The sequence below is a fragment of the Rhinoderma darwinii genome, chromosome 2 (genome assembly GCF_050947455.1).
Source record: "Rhinoderma darwinii isolate aRhiDar2 chromosome 2, aRhiDar2.hap1, whole genome shotgun sequence".
Classification (NCBI taxonomy): Eukaryota; Metazoa; Chordata; class Amphibia; order Anura; family Rhinodermatidae; genus Rhinoderma; species Rhinoderma darwinii.
In genome coordinates this window covers 300,585,983-300,602,121 of record NC_134688.1, presented here as the reverse complement: position 1 = coordinate 300,602,121, position 16,139 = coordinate 300,585,983, and the positions used below count along the sequence as shown (strand labels likewise).

At 42.4% G+C, this 16,139-nt stretch overlaps 1 protein-coding gene across 3 annotated transcripts in view; it reads left to right on the top strand.

The window, feature by feature from the left end:
- ACACA (acetyl-CoA carboxylase alpha) overlaps positions 1 to 16,139 on the top strand; it is a 454,335-nt gene that overhangs the window by 23,609 nt on the left and 414,587 nt on the right. For all 3 annotated transcript variants that reach the window (XM_075853501.1, XM_075853500.1, XM_075853502.1), the window contains exons 3-5: positions 8,299 to 8,431; positions 8,545 to 8,683; positions 14,668 to 14,777. In XM_075853501.1, coding sequence (XP_075709616.1) covers positions 8,299 to 8,431; positions 8,545 to 8,683; positions 14,668 to 14,777 — 382 coding nt within the window. The remainder of the gene's footprint in view (positions 1 to 8,298; positions 8,432 to 8,544; positions 8,684 to 14,667; positions 14,778 to 16,139) is intronic.

Below are 16,139 nucleotides of genomic sequence, written 5' to 3'. Positions count from 1 at the left end.
ATCAGTATAATGTAAGAAGCGAAGTATTGCCTAATTTATTTATTTTTTTAGGTTCCAGTTCAGTTCTGAAGTTGCTTTGAGGGACCTATATATTAGAAACCCCTATCAAACACCCCATTTTAGAAACTAGACCCCTCAAAGTATTCACAACAGCATTTAGAAAGTTTATGAACCCTTTAGGTGTTTCACAGGAATTTAGAGCAAAGTAGAGGTGAAATCTACTTTTTTTTTTTTTTTGTCAGAAAATCCATTTTTTTTTTTTTTTTAAAACATATTTTTTATTGATTTTCTGAGAATTTTTCACATAACATATTATGCAGTAAACTGTTACAGGTAAATAATCGCATGGTACAAAAGGTACAGAAATCACATTCCTACAATGACACTGAGATCATAATTGTTTACATCATTATGAGGCAGTTATTGGAGGTCATTACAAGAATTTCCATACCATTTATTGAACAGCGTTAGTGATGAATATCCCTGAGGAACAATGCATATAAAACTTTTTTCATATACTTCTAAACAGAAATAACATAAATAACATAAACTGGAGCCGCATGGAGCTACATCCCTAACCGAGTTGGCCATTATACTATTTCAAAGCCATAGATATTATGTTCTCATGTTTTTAACACTCCCAGGGTGCCCTTGAGGTCTTCTATCAAGTACCAGGGTGATCCAGTGAATGGATCGATCGTTTTGCGTACCTCCTCCCCCGAGAAGTGCTCTGTTATGAACAATTTCCATTTCCCAAAAAAATTTCCCCCTTAGACATCCTTCTGTTTTAAAACATCAATTCTATCTAGAAGGAACAGGTTTTTCATCCCCTGGACAACCTCACTCAATTGCGGGATATCCGGTACCAACCATTTCTGGAGTATGCATCGTTTTGCCACCATCAGTGCAGCGTGTGCAATGGCGGGGCAAGTGGGTTACTTCCGCATCATCTAATTCTCCATCATGCAGGAAAACTTCCATTGGCCCCAGGGGCCCCTTAAAATTGCTTACTTGTTGTATTAAGGATGCCATTTCTTTCCAGAATGGCTGTATTTTGGAGCATGCCCAGAACCCATGGTACATGTCCGTGCGAGGTGAGCCGCATCTCGGGCACGAAGTCTTTCTATCTGGTTTGGTTATAGAAGGGGGCAGGGTAAACGCATATATAGCATGGTGGAGAATTTTTAGCTGTGTTTCCCTCCATTTCTCATTCGTTATATGTTTTCTAAGATCCACCAACCCTGTTTCCACATGTTTGGCAATATCTGGCAAGCCAAATAGTTTTTCCCATCTCACAAAAGCCTGAGCTGGTGTCACCTTTAATATCACTGGTTTCAAGGTGTTATACAGTTGTGATATTGACCTGTGGTGTGTGTCTAGGAACCATGAGTCAAACAGGTTGGGGTGGATCTCGTAGGATATGTCAGTCAGTTTAGCTTTGAATACAGATATTATTTGATAGTACTGTAGGTGTTGGATGTTCGAAGTTGTATTTTGTCTGCACTTCCTGTAAGGTCAGCCATCTCCCTTCCTGTTCCTGGAACATGTCTCCCAAAGTCTCTATCCCTCTTCTTCTCCATCTCTGGAGTAACTGACTATGTCTTCCCGCCAGCAAATCTGGGTGTTTCCATATGGGCATGTGTTTTGAGATGCGGTATGAAAGGCCATAGTGTTTGCGCAATACTTTCCATGTGATAATGGTGTCACGTAATCGGGACGATCTTTTAACTGATGTGGGAAGGGACGTGAAGGCTGTGTGAACTAGAGCCATAAGATCCCATGGTTCCGCTAGTTGCCTTTCTAGGTTAATGTTGGAGTGGCATCCGGTGCCATGTTGCCAGTCCAATAAGTGCCTGCTCAAACATGCCAGGTTGTATCCCCGGATGTTAGGGAAGTTGATGCCTCCCTCTTCTTTTCGTAGCATGAGCTTCGCCAGTGCTATTCTCGGTTTTCTTCCCCCCCCCATATGAATTTGGTGAAGGACGAATTAAGTGTGTTGATGTCCCCGTGTTTGATCAGTAATGGAATGGTTTGCAAGGGACACAGTAATTTTGCAAATCCCGACATTTTGACCAGGGAACACCTTCCCAGAAGTGAAAGAGGCAGTCCGTGCCACCTCAGAAGATCAGCCTGTATGTCCCGTATCAAAGGGGGATAATTTAGATCATAAAGGGAACTAGGTACCCGCCCCACCTTGTTGCCCAGGTACGTGATCTGCGACCGCACAATCTCCACATCTAGAGCATCCAACATGCGTCTATGGCTAGACTTCTGCGGTCCCAAATCCAACAGTTGGCATTTCGAATAATTAACTTTATACCCTGAATATTTCCCAAAGTCCCGTAGCGTCTGAAAAACCCGTGGGACGTCCCGCAAGGGGTGTGCTAAGAATAAGAGTATGTCATCTGCGAACAGTGTTTCCTTGACCTCCATCTTCCCCACCGATATGCCTCTGAACACATCTGAGGACCTCAGATATCTTGCTAATGGCTCCAATGCCAGATTAAACAGCAGTGGAGACAACGGGCATCCCTTTCTTGTGCCTTTATGTAGGCGGAACGGCTGAGATAGAAACCCTGTAGTACAAATCCTAGCACTAGGGGAATTATGTATGTGTCGCAGTAAGTTACGAAAAGCCCCAGTGATCCCCACTCTGTCCAGAACCGCATCCAGCCACTTCCATCTAACATTGTCGAATGCTTTTTCAGCATCCAGCAAGAGCAATGCCGGGCGTTCCCCTGTTCTTGGGCTGTGCTGCACCCTGTCCAGTACCGCCAGGACCGTCCTAATATTGGTGACTGCCGATCTCCCTTTAATGAAACCCACCTGTTCGGGAGCTATGAGGTGTGGCATTATAACCGCCAACCTATTCGCTATGGTTTTGGAGAGGAGTTTAGCATCGACATTTATTAGGGATATGGGTCGGTAAGACCCCGGTAACAGGGGGTCTTTTCCAGGTTTCAACAGAAGTTTTATATAGGACGTGTTTGCGGATGGCGGCAGACCCTCATTTCCCAAGGCATTATTAAAGAGCGAGACCAGGGTTTCAGTCACCTGTTCTCTCATGGCTTTGTAAAATTCCCCTGAAAAACCGTCTGGTCCTGGGGCTTTGGAGTTTTTCAGGTTTCTGATAGCCCTATCTACCTTCTCCCTGGTAATCTGTGCATTCAGTAGTTGCAGTTGATCTTCCGAGATGGCAGGAAGGGTGGTGTCGTCCAGGATTGTGGTTTCTATCGGTGTGGCAGATTCGTCGGAGTACAGCTCCTCGTAGAATCTGGCCAGTATGGAATTTATATGTGAGGGATCATTAGTGATTTGCCCCGTAGAGTCCCTTAGCTTGGCTATGTGTTGTGTAGAGCGTTGTCCCCTGGCTACATTTGCCAGCAATCTCCCTGCCTTATTTCCAAATCTGTGTATTGTTGCCTCAAACTCGTGATTGCGGATCATTTCTTTCTGAGAGGTCCACTCATCAAAATTTTGTTTAGCCTGTGTCCAGGCTTGTCTAGTGCCTTCCGTTGGTTGGGATAGGTATGTTGTGTATGCTGATCTCCGGGCAAGGCTCGATGTGTTAAATTGTCTAGCTATTTCCCTTTTTTTGCTTACTGAGTAAGCAAGTATCCTACCCCTCAATACGGCCTTGGCTGTGTCCCAGAAAAGGGAGGGATTATCCTTATGCCCTTTTGTTTTCGGATGCATACTCCCACCACCACCCCTGCAATAACCTTTTGAAGGTATCATCTAGCGCTAAATGAGCCGGGAAGCGCCAAATAAAATTTGTCCCTCTCGGGTAAGTCTCTTGAATGGCTAACATTATTGGGGCATGATCCGAAATCACCAGGTCTCCAACAGTAGAGGATCCTAGTTGTTGTCTCAGGGGTGCGGATATAAAAATGTAGTCTATCCTTGACCATGACTGTTGAGTGTGTGAATTCCCTTGCGTCAGGGTTGCCCTCCCGCCATGCGTCTATTAGGTGTGTGCTCTCCAGTAGAGGTCCCAAGACCCTATCGTGTTTTCTGGGGGCCCCTGTAGAGATTAATCCCTGCTCTTGGATTTTGTGCGAGCTCCTATCCTCTCTGTGGTCTAGGACAGAATTGAAGTCGCCCCCTACCAATTTATGAGGGATATCATCTATTAGTAGAGCACTCTCTAAATCGTTGTAAAATTTAACATTATCATCATTGGGTCCGTAAATGTTGTAGATGCTTAGGACACCACAAGGAGTGTCAAGAACAACATGGAGCAAACGGCCTGCCGAGTCGGCTTCTGTGTGTAGTACCTCGTGTACTATGTTTCTATTGATCAAAATGAGTACACCTGCTTTACGACCACAAGCTGAAGAGCCGTATACTGCACCCACCCACATTTTTTTCATGCGGTGGAAGTCGCTCTCCTCCAAATGTGTCTCTTGTAGGAGAACGATGTCAGTGTGTAATATTTTTAGGTGACGAAGAACCATCATCCGTTTATTTGGGGAACGGAGCCCCTTAACATTTCATGAGGTCACTCGCATAGTCTAAATTTCTCTACAGGGATCGAACTTGAGTTGCTTTGAATATCTATTTCCGGGCATGTGCGCCCCGGTCCAATGTTGGCCTCTCGGTGGTCTCCGCTCCAAGTTGCTCCTAACCTTATAACTTTTTCATGTACAAACCGTAGGAAAACAATAATATAACATAATACCCATCCAGCGAAATCCACAATCTCTCTTGTGTGTCTCGCATCATTTTGGTATACCTGACTTCACTTTTTTCTGGGTGAAGACCCTACCCCCTCACCTCCTTGTTTTTTGTGATTGTAATGACCCTCGAGCATTTCTGGGCCTTTCCCTTTGCCAGGATGTCATAAATGTGCAGTATCCTGACTTTTAGATATAATTATACATTGCTTCTAATATGCCTGGCTTTCGCGCCCCCCCCAGTAAAACCACGTTTGTGTGTGACATGGGTTATGCATATACACGCCATATTACAAGTTATACTCATCAGTCCGGTAACGGTAACGCCTCCATCATCCTCTCCATGCGGGATCTTTGCAAGGTTTTGGAGGACTCTGCTCGTTGCTGCTTGGGTGATGGTGCCCGGACAATTGCAGACCAAGAACAGTCCCGTGCTAATAATGCTGAGTCCGGCGGTGTCTTTTTCCTTGTCGTTGAGCTCTGCCGGATGTTCGTTGTTGCTGGATCGGGGTTCTCAATTCTCACCAGCTTGTCCACGAACAGTGTCGCCTCCTCCGGAGTGTGAAAGACTTTGATGGAACCATCTGGTCTTGTAATCCTCAATGTGGCCGGGTATTGCATCTGAAATTTGATTTTGCTCTTGTATAATGTAGTGCATACTCCCCCAAATGATCTTCTTCTCCTTGTGACATCTGCGGAGTAGTTGGCAAATAAAATTATTTTGGCTCCCCGAAGCTGTAATGGGGTGTTTCGATTCCTAAAGGCACGTATGAGTTCCTCTTTGTCGTTGTAGTCCAGATATCGCATAATCACTTGACGTGGTCTGGTGCGCTGTTCTCCTGTGGCGGCCGTTACTGCGCACGGTGAGCCGACCCGATGCGCCCTCTCCACTCTGCATGACCTGTTCAGGCCCAGTGCTTCTGGGAGCTCAGTTTCGCATATCCCCTGTAGGTGTTGGGGTTTAATGTGCTCCGGTAGGCCGACTATCCTGAGGTTATTCCTCCTGGAATGATTCTCCAAGTCCTCCAGACGATCTCTGAGTTTGGAGTTATCTTGCAATAAGCCTCGAATGTAGGTATGTGCCCCTGCTGATTCATCTTCCATAAGGCCAACACGTTGCTCCAGCTCGTCTAGCCTTGTACCATGAGACGTCACCTCATTTTGAAGCTTCTGTAATGTCGTCGTTACCGTGGCCACCAGTGAATCTTTAATATCGGGGGCTAGATGTGTAGCCACTTCTATCGCCAGTCTCCTATAATCTAGTGGCAATTCTGCTACCTCCGGCTGTGATAGTCTCTCTGCAGATGGCGCTGGGCTTTGTGACCTGCTGCCAGGCGGGGATGCATGCTGTAGCGTCGCCATCTTGGATGCCTCCTCTCCCTGCATCGTGCATCCGGACGGGCGGGTGATCTCGCGGCTGCCGCTCCTAAGGAGATACCGCTCCATGCACTGTCTGTGCCCACTCACCGTGCCTCCAGCTACCTGCCAAGGTAGGTTTAGTTTGCGGGTGTGTGTGGCGGCGGAGGTTCGGGGGATCGGGTCTCAGGAGCTCACCTCACGCCGTCCTCACATCCCAGCGCCGGAACCGGAAGAGAGAAAATCCTTTTTATACCACTTTTTTTTATAACACAAAAGGTTTTATCAGAGAAACGCAACTCAATACTTATTGCCCAGATTCTGCAGTTTTGAGAAATATCCCACATGTGGCTCTAGTGCGGTAATGGACTGAAGCACCGGCCTCCGAAGCAAAGGAGCGCCTAGTGGATTTTGAGCCCTCCTTTTTATTAGGCACCATGTCCGGTTTGAAGAGGTCTTGTGGTGCCAAAACAGTGGAAACCCCCCAAAAGTGACAGCATTTTGGAAACTAGACCCCTTGAGGAATTCATTGTAGTTTTCTTGGGGTGCATGCGGCTTTTTGATCAGTTTTTATTCTATTTTTAAGTTGCGCGGTGACTAAAAAACAGCAATTCTACTATTGTTTTTTTATTCTATTTTTTTTTTTACAGCGTTCACCGTGCGCTATAAATGACATATTCACTTTATTCTGCGGGGCGATACGATTACGGCGATACCAGTTGTTTATATTTTTTTATGTCTTATGGCGTTTGCGCAATCAAATACGTTTTGTAAAAAATCATTCACTTTTTGTGTTTCCATATTCTAAGAGCCATAACGTTTTTATTTTTCCATCAATAAAGCTGTGCGAGGACTTATTTTTTGCGTAACGAACTGTAGTTTCCATCAATACCATTTTTAGGTACATGGGACTTTTTGATCTCTCTTTATTCCATTTTTTGCGAAGTGAAGTGACCAAAGAATTGTGATTCTGGGACGGTTTATTATTATTTTACGGCGTTCACCGCGCGGGATAAATAATAAAATAATTTTGTAGTTTAGGCCGTTACGGACGCGGCGATACCAATTATGTATAGTTTATTTGTTTGTTTATATATTTTTATTAATAATAAAGGACTGATAAGGGAAAAGGGGGGATTTTTACTTTTATAACTTTTAAATCTTTTATTTTCTTATTTTTACACATCTTTAGGAGGCCCTGATCGCTATTAGGAGGCCCTGATCGCTATTCTAATACACTGCACTACATGCGTAGTGCAGTGTATTAGAACTGTCAGCTACTCACTGACACCAATCATAGTGGGTCCTGACGTTGTCAGGACCCACTAGGCTTCCGTCGATGGCATAGCCGGACGCCATTGTTTGGTGTCCGGTTGCCATAGTCACCATCGCCGGCCGCTATCGTGTAGCAGGCCGGCGATGGCAGCTTAACCCCAAAAAAGCCGTGATCGCTATTGAACACGGCTTTTCAGGGGTTAATCAGCGGGGACACAGCGATCGGTCCCTGCTGTAGGAGCTGTGACAGCTGCTGTACGAGACAGCAGCTGTCACAGCTCCTGTATGTGTCGGGAGGACGGCCGAAACGGCCGTTACTCCCGAGACGTACTATTCCGTCATGGAGCGCGAACAGGGCGCTTACCATGACGTAATAGTACGTCAATGAGCGTTAAGGGGTTAATGGGGTTGTCCACTTTCTGAAAACTGATGACCTATCCACTGGATAGGTCATCAGTATATGATGGGTGGGTGTCCGACATCCGGACCCCACACCGATCCGCAACTCCGGCTGCCTCTGTGCACCATATGTTTAGAACGGGATGGAGTAGTTGGAGCCGGAAGCAGATGGCTGCATATTCACTTGAATTAGGAGCAGAGCTGCAATACTGCAGCTCGGCCGCTAGTCTTTGACCAAAGCCATCTGCTTCCGGCGACATCGTCCGGTGCCCGGAGGCAGCCGGAGTGCCGGATCGGTGCGGGGTATGGGTGTCGGACACGTACCGATCATATACTGATGACCTATCCGGTGGATAGGTCATCAGTTTTCAGAAAGTGGAGAACCCCTTTAAATGTTTTTTATAGATTAACTCTACTTCAAAATAGTTTAATAGTTTGCATATAGACCCATGCTTTTTAATCTTGCATTTTATTAGTTTGAGACGAGGGTTTTTATTTCTGGAATAGTTTCCCTTTTAATTTCAGTTGTAAATTTTATTTACTTAATACTGTTTTCTGAATGCTACATTTTTAAATGTTTGCTTATCTACAGGCCTAGTATGTCTGGGTTGCATCTAGTGAAGCAGGGACGTGAGCGGAAAAAAATAGACTTACAGAGAGATTTCACCGTGGCTTCACCAGCAGAATTCGTCACTCGTTTTGGAGGGAATAAAGTTATTGAAAAGGTATAGTACTTGTGATATTCCCATTTTTAAAAAGTTGCCTTCATTTTGTTCCTTATAACCGATAAGTACATTATGACATGACCTGTTTGAATAATGTCTATATTGTACCACAGGTGCTTATTGCTAACAATGGTATAGCAGCTGTCAAATGCATGAGATCAATCAGGCGGTGGTCCTATGAGATGTTCCGAAATGAAAGAGCGATTCGATTTGTGGTCATGGTAACCCCTGAAGACCTAAAAGCAAATGCAGGTAAGTAGCATGTTCAGTGTGTCTCTTCTCGTTTCACCTGATGCTTTTGCAGTTATATCTTTTCCATTCTATGCAGCCACTGCTTGGATCTTCTTGTGTTCTCATGTTGCATGAAAATCCAATCGTTTGCCATTGTCAGTGGGAGAACTATGCTATGTATAAATTATGTTATATGTGTTCCAAATAGACTCAAGCATATCTAAAGCTGGAAAATAGAAGTTTCAGGGAAGAGCCGCCCGTCCGATATAAAAATACATAAATTGTAAAAGAGCATACAAAATTGGACATACTCTAAAGTTACATGATAACATTCAAAACATAAGATAAAAAAGAAACCTTGGTGTGAAATATTATTGTCAAATTACTTGATATAGCGTCAGACACCAAGGCAAAAGGCTCCTTAAGTACACATATTTTGTGTTATAATTTAGTATGTGTGAAAACCTCGGAAGGAAAAAAGAAACAATTGCTGTATTTATGGTGTACTACATGAATGAACTGAAAAAAAGCAGCAGAAGTTCTGCTACGGAAGCTGGTAGTGGGCCGAAAGGTTTGTGGCAGTGTGTGGAACATTGCTGATATCAGAGTAATAGATTTGTAAAGAGTGGGGGGAGTGAAAGCTTTTGTCAGATAGAATGAAAGTGGAGAGATACTATTAATTGATCATTTTATTCAAGCCCTCCAGAAGTTAAGAAAAGGGAACCGTACTGGATAAGGCTTAGTTCACATCTGATCTGCGTCGGGCTACCGTTCATGGGTTCCATCAGACTTTTCCATCAGGGAGCCCATGAATGGAAACCATAGCTTTCTGTTTGCATTACTATTAATTTCAATGGTAATGCTTCAGTTGCAAATGGCTTCAGTTTGAGTCCGTTCCGTAAGGTTTCCATTTTTTTTTTTTGCGGAAACAATAGCGTAGTCGACTGCGCTATTGTTTCTGCCCAAATTTTTTTTTAAACTTACGGAACGGAGACAAACAGAAGTCATTTGCAACTAAAGCATTATCATTGAAATCAATGGTAATGCAAATGGAAAGCTATGGTTTCCATTCATGGGCTGTCTGATGGAAACCATGAACGGAAGCCCAACGCTGATGTGAACGATGGAGCCTTGCTAAATTTTGGAGAACCAGTTTGAGGTATCTTTAGGATTCTCCCTACTAAAACCATTACTAAACTGGGAGTGGTAAGAGTTGTGGATTTCAGTGATGTAACGTGGGAAGACTGTTTTGGGAATGAGTTAATGAGTTTTGTTAGTTCTGGCTTCAGGGTTATTCAGGTTTGTTAGCTTTGAGAAGTCTTTTTTTTTTTTTATTAAAAAAAAAAGATAACGAGACACATTTTTGTAAATGTAGATGTATTTACTGAATACTTTGAAATACATTAAAAAAAAAACCAGTTGGCCATATTTTTTTTTTTTTTTTTACATGCTTACAACTAATTACCAAACTTCTCAATTTGTATAACTATAATACAACCAAACTAATCCCATTTTTAAAAACCAATATCTCAGCACACTATTCTAACATTCCCAACAACCTAGGAATACAAGCTGTTGACCACTATCTATCTAAAGACCCAAGAATGCCCACAGCTCCCAGTTTCTTTTGGACTGCATCAACTTCATTTTAAAGGGGTATTCCCAACTTGAAGATCATACTTCAATATGTTCCTTATGTAAATTAATACAACTTATCAATTAACCTTATTTTGATTTTTTTTATGGCTTCTGAGATATTCCTCCTCTTGGATCAGATGTCCTCTTCTTTGTATATTGTCTGTTTCCAATAGATACGACCACCACCAGGATCCTGCAGTGGGGGCCGCGCTTGCGCAGATGCGCCTCTACATCTTTGTATTTCTTCGGCCGGGCTCTCAGGAGCGCACATTGGTCTCTCATGCGCAGAAACTCCTGGCCCAGCCACCTCTCTCCTTTACAATATAAGTGAATAGGACAGCACTCAGGTATGCGCAGTAGCCTGAGAGCTCTTAACCCAGCCTCCCCTCCTCTTCTCCTCTGCAATAGAAGTGAATAGGAACGGCTCCCCGGCACGTGAAGTAGCCGTAGAGCTGTCCTATTCAGCCGTTCATGGCACATCGTTCACGGCACATCGCTGCTGAGACTACTACAGCAGAGCCCTTATCAGGGCTTTCACACTTGTGCTTGCTCTGAAGCTCTGTTATCTCTATATGTAAATATAGAGATATCCGAATGGACTTTGGAGCAAACAAAAATAGTTTTTATTACTGTGGACAAGTTTAGGAGACTGGAACACTGAACTGGAGAAAGAGGGGAAAGGACATTGTACTTTTACACAGCACATAGTGAATGATAACGAGGGAGGAACGAGTAAACCTCCAAGTTATTTTGGCACTGTTACTGTATAATCCCAATGATGCATGTAATACAATATATAGCCGCATCGGGAGCGTGCATGCTGATGCAAGTCGTGCTGTGATATTCTCACAGCGCCATCAGTTGGTTATGTGAGTGGAAAAAGCTTTTTACCGCCCACTCAAGCAGAAATGAGCGGGAACGAGGCACGGGACAATTCAGTCTTGTAGTGTGATTATGGGGGTAAGATCAAACAATGGAGGGGTGTAATATATTTATTTTTGATAAATAAAAAGATTTAGGGTATAAAACAAATAAAGAGGGAAGATAGGAATATACCTTTAACCTACAACATTTTGAGCTTTAAGTTTATTATTTTTAAACAAATATTAAGGGCTATGCAATGGGAACTCTATTCGCCCCATGTTACGCTAATCTGTTTATGGGGTTTTTGGTGTCTCTGAACAGTTTCCTTTTTTTAATTTTTTTTTTATCATTACATAGATGAACATTTTTCATTTGGAACGGCACTGCACAGCAATGTCAAGAATTAGTTTGGGTTCTCTGCGTCGGTCAAAATTAGCTTTTTTTTATTTATTTATTTTTGCAACGATTTTTGTAAACTGATGCAGTTTTGCTGCAATTTGCAGGAAAGGAAAAATTTTTATTTTGGCAACAATGTGTGAATCCAGACTTTTAATCTGCTTACTTAATGATTATACTTGTGACCTCAACACTATGAAATGCTCAAAAGGTGAGGATTTTAGACCTGACCGTGTCAAAAGTTGCCACAGACCATTTTATGACTAGAACCTATCTTGAAAATGTCAGTATCAACTGCTACTTGGATTTTACTAGTGCCCATTACTCTAAATATATTTAAAAAAAAATAAAAAAAATCATCCTTTAGCCAATACAAACCCAACAGTAAAATCTGTTTGGACAGCAAAACGTTAATTGAAAAAAAATCCAAGAACTATCAACATTGGTTCAGTACCAAAAAAAAAATAATCTAAGTAGCCTTCAACAGAATGAAAAACCTTTTCGCAACTGGACTGTCTAAAAAGTAACCAACTAAAATCAACAACGGATAACAACACGTTCAGTTTTAAACTTTATTACATTACCTCTTATACCTCAGAAAATGGGGCAATTACAACAATTGGAACAATTTATTAAAGGGTATTCCGAGAATCGACAATTATCGTGAGAAAGGGGCTTCCAAACCCTCTGTTCTTGCTCAACTGCAGTGAGGAGGACGTTGAATGCGGTTAGGGCCTGTGGATAGGTGATAATTGTCAATTCTGTACCAACCCTTTTACATTACCCTTTTTTAAAACCGCTCCTTTCAAATAAGCCAGGCATCACCTAGATCAACTATGCTAATGAATATCCTAGTTCCTAGTAGACTTCGTAAACCTGTTACCAGCCCACAAGTACATGTGTTTCCTACACTTACCGGCTCATTCAAATGAAGGCTATAGTTCTGTTTCTGGTGCTCAAACATCGCCTACGAAATAACTTAATTTTTCTCAGAGATCCCTAAAGAAACATTCAATATAAAATCTTTCCCGAATTGTTTCTCCAGTTACATCCGTAATGTTGGACGGACGATCCAAGCTCTAAGAGCCAGAACTAAGAAACATCGCCAATTTATTCTCAAAACAGATTTTCGTGTCACTTTAGTAATGTATTCAATTGGTAGAACTCTGGATTTCAGTAAAGATACCCCGTACTGGGTTTCTAGACTTGGGAAAAGGGAATCACACTCAATGTATTGCCTTGCTACCTCACATGAGGAAGGCTCGAATGAAATGATCGAAATGACCAACTTACAGGATCTCTCCACTTTCATACTCTCCGCTAACGCATCCCTTCCGCTTTCCTTTACAAAAAACTATTCGGCCCCATGCACACGAATGTGTTTTTGCGGCCGCAATTCACCTGCAAATCTGCGATTGAAATGCGGACCCAATAATTTCTATGGGCTCATGCACACGAGGTGGTTTAGGACATTATACGGTCTGGGGTTGCGGTCAGTGCTCATTGAAAACAATGTCTGCACGGTCCGTGAATAGCGGGCGGCCCGTGTATGACACTCCGCCGCCCTCTGTGCTGCAATCACAGGCCGTGAACATGGCTACGGTCGTGTACATGAAGCCTTACTTTTAGGTATCAGCAATTTTCCACACTCCACTTCAGTTCATTCATGTAGTACACCATAAATACAGCAATTGTTTATTTTTCAATTCTTAATTTGAACGACATACTATACCACAACACCATAGATGTGTACTTATTGCGTTTTGTTGCCTTCTTGGTCTGATGCGATATTTCTAAGATAATATCAAAATGTTTCATGCTAAGGTTTTTCTTTAATAATCATCTCTTAAATGTTGTTAGGTAACATACACTGTGCCGTTCTTTTAGATAATTTTATGTGCTCTTTTGCATTTTATATGTTTTCATATTGGATTGGTGGTTCTTCCCACTAGATTATACTTACTTGTAAATGCTATTTATTTGAGCCCTTTACATCTGGTTGCCAAGCCTGAAGAAGGTACCAGTCCGGTGACAAAACACATGGCTTGTGCATTTAATCATTAAATATCAACCGAACAATATAAACCCCTTGATTCTGGACCATACTGCCAGCGCCCGTTATATGCCAATTATTTTCTTAGCTCTTCTACATTCCAGAGGTGGGATCTCTCTCAAAGCCTTTTACAAAGTGGTCTGGTCTTTGCACAACTCTCTAAGGCTGGGTTCACAGAGTTTTTTTACGCTGAAACCGCGTCAGAAAACGCACAAAAACACGGTCGAAAATGCCTCCCATTGATTTCAAAATGAAGGGACATGCCCTATCTTCGGGCGTTTTACGCCCTGTGTTTTTTCTCGTGTGGGCCTAATGAATAATGCCCTAGCCATTCTTCTAACTAAGCAGGAGCCTGACAGTAATGAGTGGTGTGGCTGTTTTGTGACTACGCTCGAGCTGTAAGGTCTTGTGTAGATCTAATGTTGTAATCTGGACTCAAATGAAACGTGTGTCCAGCACGTCTGGTCTCTGCAGCCAGAACATTCATTATCAGGACACTGCAGTAATGTTATAGTGTGTTTATGTGACTGCACATAGCGATATAGCTATATCGCTATCTGCAGTGTAAATGAATGGAGAGAAGTGCATGACGCTGATTGGTCACTGATTGGTCAGCGTCATACACTCCTCTGTATAACGCCCACTTGGTCATATAGTAAAACACGGCCAGTTGTCCATTGAGAAACTCATTAGCATAAAGCTAATATAGGTCATAACTCAGTCAAAAATGATCGTTTTTCTAAATAAAAAATACTGCTGTAATCTACATTACAGCGCCGATCACATCATGTACAAGATAGGCCACTTATAATGTGGTGACAGAGCCTCTTTAAGTTAATTCTTTATTTTTGTAAACTATGATGGACAGGAGTCCTAGGGAGCGACCGGCAGGGGACTTTATTCCCCCATGACCCAGATATAGATCTCCTACAAATGGTACATGACAAACTCTGATCCAAGTACAGGCATAACGAAAAACAAAAATAATTCTCCTACATATAAATTTTATATTCTATAATTGATAAATATGTTAAAAATTTTTTTTCTATTTCAGAGTATATTAAAATGGCAGATCATTATGTACCTGTTCCTGGTGGCCCAAACAATAACAATTATGCTAACGTAGAGCTTATTCTTGATATCGCAAAAAGGATTCCAGTACAGGTAATACATAATGCATGCTTGTATTTACTTGTTTAACACAATTATTTTCTATTGCATACATCTGTTTCTGTAACTCCTAAGAACTCTGGAATAAGGGACTTCGTTATATAGACGATGTTAGAATTCTATAATGCTGCTATTTTATCCTGTAATTTTAATTTTCTTTATTTGCATAAATCAGTAGTGCATGACAATATATGGAACTTTGTAATATATCTTATGAGAGGAAAGTTGCTTCTATGAATGTTCAGAAACCTTAATAGTCAATTAAAAGCTTCTCTTCAGTAACACAATAAATGAAGACATGGGTACAGGTGCCCTTCTGTAAACTTTGCTTCCATACTCCTGTGTTGAGAGGGGATGGGTTACAGCAGAAGGATACATATGATTGGTCAGAGCACATGGCACAGCTCTACCGGCTCCACACCAGGAGGGGTCTGCCTGTTCAGCAGTTCTAGTGTATATGTTACTAATTTTTGGTACTCCATAATTAATCTGTATTAGCCTTAAAGAGGCTCTGTCACCAGATTTTGCAACCCCTATCTGCTATTGCAGCAGATAGGCGCTGCAATGTAGATTACAGTAACGTTTTTATTTTTAAATAACGAGCATTTTTGGCCAAGTTATGACCTTTTTTGTATTTATGCAAATGAGGCTTGCAAAAGTACAACTGGGCGTGTATTATGTACGTACATCGGGGCATTTTTACTTCTTTTACTAGCTGGGCGTTCTGACGAGAAGTATCATCCACTTCTCTTCACAACGCCCAGCTTCTGGCAGATCACGCTGTGACGTCACTTCCCCAGGTCCTGCATCGTGTCAGACGAGCGAGGACACATCGGCACCAGAGGCTACAGATGATTCTGCAGCAGCATCAGCGTTTGCAGGTAAGTCGATGTAGCTACTTTGCAGCGCCTATCTGCTGCAATAGCAGATAGGGGTTGCAAAATCTGGTGACAGAGCCTCTTTAAAGGCTATGGACACCCTTGAACTGAAATATATATATATATTTTTTATTCATTTGCTTCCTAAATCCAAAATTAAGCAACTAAGTAGTCTTCATCAAAAATTTTGCTTCTGTAGAGTCTGTGTAACTACGGTAGACAGCTGGTCTCCTGAAAATTGTAACTCAAATCCATCCGTCCACTGCTTCTGACAGCTGGCTCAACAGCTCTTCCCTGTACCTTCTCTCTGTGTTCGAGATAGCAGCAGGGAGGAGAGAAGGTTGTACAGAGCAGGTCACCAGAGTATAGAGAAAGCACCTCGATAGACTGTGTGCTGTCCTCCATATCTACACTATGATACTAATAGCTTGTATAATCTACCCTTCCTGAACACTTGTAAGCTTTCCTCCTCTCCACA